The sequence below is a fragment of the Dipodomys ordii genome, unplaced genomic scaffold (assembly GCF_000151885.1).
Source record: "Dipodomys ordii isolate 6190 unplaced genomic scaffold, Dord_2.0 Scaffold127, whole genome shotgun sequence".
Classification (NCBI taxonomy): domain Eukaryota; kingdom Metazoa; phylum Chordata; class Mammalia; order Rodentia; family Heteromyidae; genus Dipodomys; species Dipodomys ordii.
This window is the reverse complement of record NW_012267343.1, coordinates 8,104,085-8,113,242: the sequence shown is the minus strand read 5'-3', so window position 1 is coordinate 8,113,242 and position 9,158 is coordinate 8,104,085. Positions and strand designations below refer to the sequence as shown.

General features: G+C 45.3%; 2 protein-coding genes across 2 annotated transcripts in view; both read right to left on the bottom strand.

Moving 5' to 3' along the window:
* Nucleotides 1-242: 242 nt before the first annotated feature.
* The window catches only part of Wdr31 (WD repeat domain 31), a 21,334-nt gene continuing 12,418 nt past the window's right edge, over nt 243-9,158 (bottom strand). Inside the window, exons 3-8 of the mRNA XM_013030117.1 lie at nt 4,378-4,525; nt 4,181-4,281; nt 2,966-3,033; nt 1,940-2,081; nt 1,557-1,719; nt 243-598 (exon numbers count right to left, since the gene is read on the bottom strand). Of these exons, the coding sequence (XP_012885571.1) occupies nt 438-598; nt 1,557-1,719; nt 1,940-2,081; nt 2,966-3,033; nt 4,181-4,281; nt 4,378-4,525 (783 nt within the window). The 3' untranslated portion in view covers nt 243-437. The remainder of the gene's footprint in view (nt 599-1,556; nt 1,720-1,939; nt 2,082-2,965; nt 3,034-4,180; nt 4,282-4,377; nt 4,526-9,158) is intronic.
* LOC105996140 (ragulator complex protein LAMTOR5) lies at nt 5,358-5,707 on the bottom strand. The gene has a single exon (XM_013030118.1). It carries the CDS (start codon nt 5,687-5,689, stop codon nt 5,414-5,416), a length of 276 nt encoding a protein of 91 aa, XP_012885572.1. The 5' UTR covers nt 5,690-5,707; the 3' UTR covers nt 5,358-5,413.

The following is a 9,158-nucleotide window of genomic DNA, read 5'->3' as shown; positions in this document are numbered from 1 at the left end:
GAAATTATTTTCATCCCTTTTTCTAAATCTGATTTTGAACCATGGGACTTAAATTGACTGAATAGGGATCCACCTTCTTTTTTTTTTCTTTCTTTCTTTTTTTTTTTTTTTTGCCAGTTCTGGAACTTTAACTTAGGGCCTAGGCACTGTCCCTGAGCTTCTTTTGCTCAAGGCTAGCACCCTACCACTTGAGCCACAGCACCACTTCTGGCTTTTTCTGTTTACACAGTACTAAGGAATTGAACCCAGGGCTTCATGCATGCTAGGCAAGCACTCTACCACTAAGCCACATTCCCAGCCCACTGATCTACCTTCTCAGTGACCTAAGAAAGAGCCCAAGCCCTTCATTCCACTCCCCTGAGATAATGTGGGAAACAAAAGCCACACAGAGGAAAGAGGGCCACAGTTTGCTATTGTCCAGTGAGTGTCTCTTGGCTTTAGAATGCTGCCACATCCTGCAGTTCCAGTGCCTGGCCATGGCTCATTTTGAGTAAGTGAATTCCTCGGTGGAAGCTTGCACACAACAAGAAGCTGGTATCACCAACAGCCATGGAGGTCAGAGGTCCCGATCCATCCAGAGACAAGGTGAAAAGGCATGCTGAGGGAATAAGGGACACCAGCAGGTTAGGCCAAGAGCACCATCCAGTCATGTAATGTTCAACCATTCCCAAAGGAACAGCATCATCAGGGAACTGTATCAATGGACAACATCATAGCATACACATACACATGCCTAGACAGGACAGGCCACTATACCCCTGATCATTGTACATGTGGCCTGGCAGTGGCTGAAATCTATACATGAGACATGATGTCCTCATGAGCACTGCAGGAACAGAGCATGTGCTATGGCTATCTCAGCCAGGAGAGAGCCCCACTGCTTCCACACAATGGGGAAATCTAACTTGTAGAGAATGGCATCAAGCTAAACAGGATCTTTGCCACCAAGAAGTATGTTCTTGCATAACTGGGGCCATTTCAAAATGTGGAGATCAAGAGTATAGAAGTCCAAGGGCAACCCAGGCAAAAAGTTAGTGAGACTCAATCTCAATCAATAAGCTAGATGCAATTGTATGCCCATGAGAAGCTTAAACAGGAGGACTACAGTTCAGCCCTAGACAAAAACAAAAACAAAAAAACAAAAACCCTACCTGAAAAGCAAAAGAAGCTGGGGGTAGAATTCAAAAAGAGCTCAAGTGGTAGAGAGCCTGTCTAGCAGGTGCAAAGCCCTAAGTTCAAACCCCAATACCACCAAAAAAGAAAGTGACAATTCTTGTACCCTTTTCTATTTTGGGGGGGGGAATGATGGTTCTGGGGTTGAATTCAGGGACTGGGCACTGTCCCTGAGCTTCTTTTGCTCAAGGCTCACAATCTACCACTTGATCACAGCATCACTTCCTGCTTTTTCTGAGTTTATTAGAGATAAGAGTCTTTTGTGCCCTGGCTGGCTTTGAACCACAATCCTCAGATCTCAGCCTCTGGAGTAGCTAGAATTGTAGGCATGAGCACCCAGCTACTTCCTGTCTTTTGAGAAGCAATGACAGCAGACTCCTTACCTCCGGTATCTTGGTTCCAAATCTTCACCTTGGAGTCATGGGATGAGGTAGCAACTACGGGCATCAGAGTCGATTTTCTTGGTAGAAAGACGCAGGATGCAACTGTCTGGAAATGCCCTTTATACTCGCATATTCTGTTTCTTGTCTGCCTCAAGTCCCACAGCTGCAAAGAAATGACATTGACCAGCTCATGCAAAAGTAATGACGTTAAGCAGTTCATGCACACATGCTCCTCTATTTCATACCTGCTTTATCCAGCAACATCCATCCTCCCACAGCCCACCTGTTCCTCCAGCTGCCTACTCAGGCAGCTATGCAAACTCTCTATCTCTGACTAGCATATCACCTGTTCATTGGCCCAGTGACCCCATATGATGTCTTACTGTGGCTTCACAGCCTTCACCCCCAAAGCCGTTGCTGCAGGAGATGCATTTGTATCCATCCATGCTGACTTCACAGTGGGTCTGAATGTGCTGCTTTGTGGGAAACATATGAGCTACCTGCAGGCCCCGACTGTCCCACAATCTGAAATAAATGAGGGCAGGAAATGTTTTTTTAGTAAGCCTGACTGAGACTCACCAGTAATATCCTGCTAACATGAAAGTCAGAATGGAATGTCTGGATCTACCTGAACACAGCAGCACAAACCAGATTGAACACTACAACTCCAAGGCTGACAGTAAATAACAAATGAATGACATCTGAGTTCTTTCAACTTTGAGATCACTTCATAGAAATTTGGACCATCGGTTTGATTTTACAAGTTAATGTGGTCCTTTGGGATGTTGCCTTCAGTGTCCAAGAGGCTCTTTGTGTGATTGAACGTGTAAAAATATACTTATTGTAAGATAGCATCATCAGTCCAAAATCAGATATGGGCCTTGGCCTGCTTTGACCATGGAGCCCACAGAAGAGGGATGTGCCTCTTGTCTCATTCTTACACTTTTATAGAAGCTGTTCCAAATGCTGATTTTTAGTTATACTCTCCACACTAAGAATTACTGACCCCCTGTTGTGGATATGAACCCTGATTCTTGAGGACGGAGGCTGAGGCTGGATGGCTGAGAAATGCAGGAGCCATGCAGGCATAATAAAGGTAGTCAGGCAGCCTTAGAGGAGAGATGTGCAGATAACTGATCGATCCTGAGATCAATGTGGACACATCACACGATGGGAGATATCTCAAAACAATCCAGAACGTGGGCCTTTTTCTGACCTTCTTTCCTGGCATCTAGTATGGACCCAGAAGACCATGGGGCTAAACCAGAGGCCAAGCACTAGTGAGGGTTAGGGGGTGGGAGGCTCTGGAAAGTCCATGGCACGAGGAGAAGCAGAGTGCATGCAGTCATGAGAGCATGGGAGCCACAAACCTTCACCAGAAACATCTCTACTGCTGCTCAGTAGCCCACCTGAGGGTTTTGTCTTCGGAGCTCTGAAGTATGTAGGGCTCGCTGGGGACCCAGCACAAATGGGTGACCTGGAAAAAGCAGACCTTCAGCACCTCTCCACACCAAGTTGTCCTCTGCGTCATCTGGTGAACGGCACTAAGCATCATCTCTTCCCCCTTCCTCACAGATTCTAAACCAGTAAATTTAACTTCCTGGTGTCTTGCTAGTTAGCAGCAGCAGTAGTAGCAGCTGGGCCAGCTCTATGCTCTTAAAGGCATGTGAGCCTTCAAGGTTGGCCTTTTGGTGTGTGACCCCAGGAAGTGGCGAGTGGCTAGTGACAGATTCTGTCTGAAACTAGGGCTGGTGGTGAGATCAGATGTTCAGTGCTTGCCTACTATGTGCCAGGCTCTGACTCTTGTCCCCAGCACCACAAAAGAAACAAACGAAAAAACGATACAAACACATGATTTGATGTCAGCTCTGACTGGTCTGGCTGTGCAATTTATACTAGTCTGTTGCCAGAAAACTGGCCTTCAAAACCAGAGCCACTTATACACCTAGCAAAAGTAATGCTCATTTCCACATGATGTTCCATGGAGAGGGGCCACCTTCTATGCTACCCTGTACATGTCATCTGGCAGCTCCTGAAGGACAAGGAGCTGTCCTTCATCACTAATCTTGGTTCCTAGTACGACATCCCTAGCTAGCTAGCCCCTAGAAAGGATTCCACAGGAAGAATGGAATACTTCTATTTCAAGAATGAATAAAGAATGGGCCACCAGTGGCTCATGCCTGTAATCCTAGCTACTTAGAAGGCTGAGGATCTGAGGATCAATGTTCAAAGCCAGCTCAGGCAGGAAAATCTGTGAGACTCTTATCTCCAATTAATCACCAAAGCCAGAAGTAGACTGTGGCTCAAGTGACAGAGCACAAGCCTTGAGTAAAAGCTAAGGGACAGTGCCCAGGCCCTGAGTTTAAACAAACAAACAAACAAAACAGAATGAATGCATAGCATTTCAGATTCCAGTATCATCCAATGAGATCATTCTCTAGAGCAGAAGACTCAAGAGCCCATCTAAGCCAACAATACTGAGAGGCCAGGGCCTCACAGGAAGTTCACGGGACTAAAACTGGGACTTGAGTCTGATGCCTGACTGAACATCCCTTGACCTATTTCCCAGGCCAGGACCCCCACCCCACGCTGCTAACCACAGAAGCCAGGGCCTGAACACATACCAGGTTCCTGGAAACAGATGCCCTCTCCACACACTGTCCGGTCCCCACATCCCACAGCAGCAAGGTGTTGTCTCGTGAGCCAGTACACAGCTGTGATGAGTCTTTGGAAGCAAAGGTGAGAAGAGGGCCCATGAGAGGGTACTAGCTGGGGAGCTCGGGGTGTACTGGAGTAGTAGGAAGACAGATGGTTTGTTTACCTGGGCTCACAGCCAATCCGGTGACCACCATGGCATGGCCACTTAGTTGCTGCGTTGGCTGTGAGGTGCCATGCAGGTCCCACATCATGACCATCCTGTCTCGAGAAGCGCTAAAGAACTGGGTGGATTTGGGAATGATGGCTACCTGCTCAGGAGACAAGTAAAAATGGAAATAGCCTGGGTGCTCATGGTTCTGTGAAATCATATCACTACTATCCCTCCCATTTTTTAAATTATAATACCTAAATTTGCAATAGGAATGGAAAGTGCACCATTCTCAGTGTTATAGACCCCTCCCATCCCTCCATGTTCTCTACCACCTCCTCAGACTGCCTCCACACCAGGCTCTCTCCCTCTCTGTGTTCTAAGTGGAGCACAGTGTGGCACACGGAGCACACGGCTCTGCTGTATTCCTCTCATCAATTACTTTTTTTTTTTCCTCCAAACAGATTTATTTATTGTATATAGAAAATTCTATAGACAAACTGACCTGGAACTAATTGTTCACCTCTTGCCTAACCAAACTAAATCACTTGCTATTACATCAATACTCATTTTGGTTTGTCCTGTCTTATCCATTTCTCCCTGCTGTAAACCCCTTGTTCCTCAGTACATCCATATTTTCTTTGGACACAAACATGCTTCAAAACGTGATCCTTTCTTAGCCTGGTGCCTGTGGCTCATGCATATACTTACTCCTAGCTATTTAAGAGGCCAAGATCTGAGGATTATAGTCTGAAGACAGTTTGGACAGGAAAGTCCATGAGATTCTTATTTCCAATTAACTGCCCCCAAGAAGCCAGAAGTGAGCTGTGGCTCAAGTGGTAGAGCACTGGCCTTGAACATGAAAAATTCTTACATATTGAGAGGTTAGTTTAAAAACAACTTACATAAATACATAAATGTATATAAGTGAATGATCTAACCACTGGAACATCAGTAGTTTTACAAGTATAATTTAATAGTTTTACAATTTTTAATTAGTACTGGTAGGCTGAATCCCTATGACAGGCTTCTATAAAACTGACATGAGATGTCAAGAGGCCATTTTGTGCACTGCCACTGTTATGCCATCATGTTTCTGGATCATAATGTTCCCATTATCTGATTCTAGACATACCACAGGAATATCAGTGGGGTCAGAGGTTAGCTTAGCTGCTTGCTGAGCAAGAACAGATATCACTCCAGCATGTTCATCTGACAGAGTACCCCGGCAGCCCAGATTAAGTCCTTGTGAATCTGTGCACAAGACTCCAACAATGGATGGATTCTTCATTGTGTCCTCCAGATGCTGCTCCAAAGTGGCTTCCATCCCGCTGGTGGCCCACCTGGGCCCAAGTTCGCATTTATGTAGCTTAGTTCAATTCTTTTTTTTTTTTTTTTGCCAGTCTTGGGGCCTGAGGCACTACTATATCCCTGAACCTCTTTGTGCTCAAGGCTAGCCCTCTACCACTTGAGTTACAGCACTACTTCTGGCTTTTTCTGAGCAGTTTCCTGGAGATAAAAGTCTCTTGGACTTTCCTGCCTAGGCTGGCTTGGAGCCACAATCTACAGATCTCATCTTCCTGAGTAGGTGGAATTACAGGCATGAGCCACTGGTGCCTGGTTTTGTTCAATTCTTAAACAGGTATTATGTTATTGCAGGCCATTTTACAAATAAGGGCTCTATCACTACACCATGTTTCACACAGTTAGGATTGGAGGATTATTTCATTTCATGTTATTGTAGGCTATTAATCTCTTTTTGTTTATTTGGGACAGAGTTATACTATGTAGCCCAAACTATCCTCAAATTCGTGACCTTCTTCCTATCACCTTCTTAATGCTGAAATTATAGCACCATTCTTGGCTTGGGTGCTGAATCTTGAAGCCACCTGCAAATACTATGATATAATAAATAAATAGATAAATATCTTTACTACAACATATTGTTTATATTGTCCATATTCAGATATACCAGTTTTTAGTTGTAACTTTAGCTATTCAGGAAGCTGAGATCTGAAGATTACGGATCAAAGTCACCCCAGGCAGAAAAGTCCCCATGAAAGTCTCATCTCTAATTAACCACTCAACAACAAAAAGTGGAGCTGTAGCTGAAAGTGTAGCCTTGAGCAAAAGAGCTCAGAGACAATACCCTGAGTTAGAGTCCCACAACTAACAAAAAAAAAAAAGTTAAGATGCTGTAACTTGCCCAGATAGTAAAAGCAAATAAATACAATGTTTTTTATTAAAATTGTATTTTATTATATTTTATAATTTTATATTATTTTATATTTCATATCTCTATGTAAAATAACATTAAGTGGATATATTTGTGAAAATTTACAAGTCTAAATTTCCACTTGTAAATGGTAGTTAAATGTAATTTTAATTACAAATATATTTTCATAATATATACTTTAATTATAAAAATTATATATTTTAATTTTAAATTATATTCTATTTTTAAAAAGAACACAGGTGTTAATAAAATAAGGTGCTACTGGTGGCTCATGCCTGTAATCCTAGCTACTCAGGAGGCTGAGATCTGAGGACTGTGGTTCAAAGCCAGCCAGGGCAGGAAAGTCAGCAAGACTTTTTTTTTTCTTCTTTTCTGGTTTTTTTAATTGTTAAAATACCATACAGAGGGGTTACAATTACATGAGCAAGGTAATGAATATATTTCTTATCAAGCATTGTTTTCTCCTCTTTTGTTTCCCCCCACCATTCCTTCCCCCCTCCCCCCAGTGAGACTCTTATCTCCAGTGAATCATCACAAAGCCAAGAAGTGGCACTGTGGCTCAAGTGGTAGAACACTAGTGTTGAGCAGAAAAGTTCAGGGACAGTGCCCACCCAGGCCCTGAGCTAGAGGCTTAGGACTGGCACAAAATAAATACATAAAAATTTAAAAGCTGCTATAGGGTGTGATGGTTTGAATATCTGTGCTTGTCAGAATTCTTATGGGTGGGCAGTCTCCAGCATAGAGACTTTCAGCAGGTGGTGTGGTTCACCATGGAACAAGTATGGTGGGGTTCTGTGGCTTCCACCACAAGAGGATAAGCTTTTTCTTTTTCTTTTTTGACCCGTGCCCAATAATGGCATGGCAAGGTCCTGAGGAAGATGTAAACATGGTTTGTCAGGAAACCGTATATTGATTTCCTTCCTGGTTACACTGCTTCACATCCCCACGGATGGTGTGTGAAGGCTCCTTTTGCCTTGCATCCTTGCCTGCCTTTGTTGTTTTCTTGATGACTGCTTTTCTGACCAGAGGCATGATTGAGTCTTAATGTGGTTTTGATTTGCATCTCCCTTGTGGGTTCGGCTGATGAACATTTATTTCTTTCTTCATGTAGCTATAAGCCATTTGTACTTGTGAAACCAATCTGTTCAGTTTACTTGACCATTTATTGATTATTCTCTTGCTGTTTAAGCTGTTCAGCTTTTCCTGCACAATGAATGCTGGTGAGGATGGGGGCGGGGGCGGGGGGAGTTAGGAAAATATGGAAATCTGTATGGAGGTTCCTCAAAAACTAAGACCAGAACTACTGCCTAACTAACCCAGTGATACCACTCTTGGGTGTTTATCCAAAGGATCCTAAGTCAGGGTATAACAGAGCTACACAAACACTCATACTTAGTGCACACTATTCACAACAGCTGAACTATGGAAACAGCCCTGGTGTCCCACGGCTGTTGAATGGATCAAGAAAATGGGGTATATATACACAATGGAACATTGCTCAGCAATAAAGAAAAAGGAAATTATGTCAGTTGAAGGAAAATAGGTGGATTTGGAAACCATCATGTTAAGTGATGTAAGCCAGTCTCAGGACAAAGGATACATGTTCCCTCCTATGTGGATGCTAGACCAGAAACACACAAGAGCACGTGGGTTTCATGTGTGACCATGTGTTGCATATATACGTGAGCACATACAAGAGGATCGGGTGGGCATTTCATGTGTGTGTATACGTATTGTGTATGCATGCACATAAACGTGTCTATTACCTGTGCTGTAGAATTAGTGCGACGAAATAGAGAGGAAGAGGAAGGGCGCATATAGGCAAAATCTTTGTATATGTGTGTGAAACAAGCCTGGTGTGGACAGGAAGAGTGGTTAGGAGGGAGCGTCTGGCCGAGAAGCATTGCACAAAGAAACCCCTTTGCACAACTGACTGATGTCCACAGAAGTCTCTCTGGAGAGAGGAGGTTGTGTGTGGAGCTGTCTGAAGGCCTTACCCTCTCAGGAGTTTGCGATCCCAAGCTGAACGGTAAAGCAGCAACGACGGTCGTTCTGCGGGAAATGAGTGTGCAAGCGTGCTCCACCACGGTGGCCCGCGTGCTCCCGGTGCATCTTCGAGGATGAAGCCGGGTGTGTTTGCACACCTTCACGGGGCGCTGTTGCACGTGTGCCTCAGGTCGGTGTTCCCCGGCGGCGCGCAGGGCGCTGAAGAGGTGGGCGCGGCAGAGCCTCGCACTCCGGGTCTGCGGTCGGCCCTGCAGGAGAGTTAAATGAGGATCGGCCTGGTGTTCTCCTAAGTCAGGTTCAGGGGTCACCGGGGCAGGCGGTTCTCCCGGTCCCCGCCCCCTGCCCCCCCCTCCCTCCCTCTCCCGCTCAGGTCTGGAGGCTGTGGCGCTCCGCAGGGCTCTGGCGCCTTTAAATGCACTGTGGATCCCGGGCGGGCTCTCCAGTCTCCGCCCTCCCCGCCCCTCCCTCTTTTTCCCTCCCCCTCTCCTCCCATCAGGTCCCCTCCCCTCCCCTCCCCTCTCCTCCCCACCCGTCGCCGCCGGGAGGAGCTCGC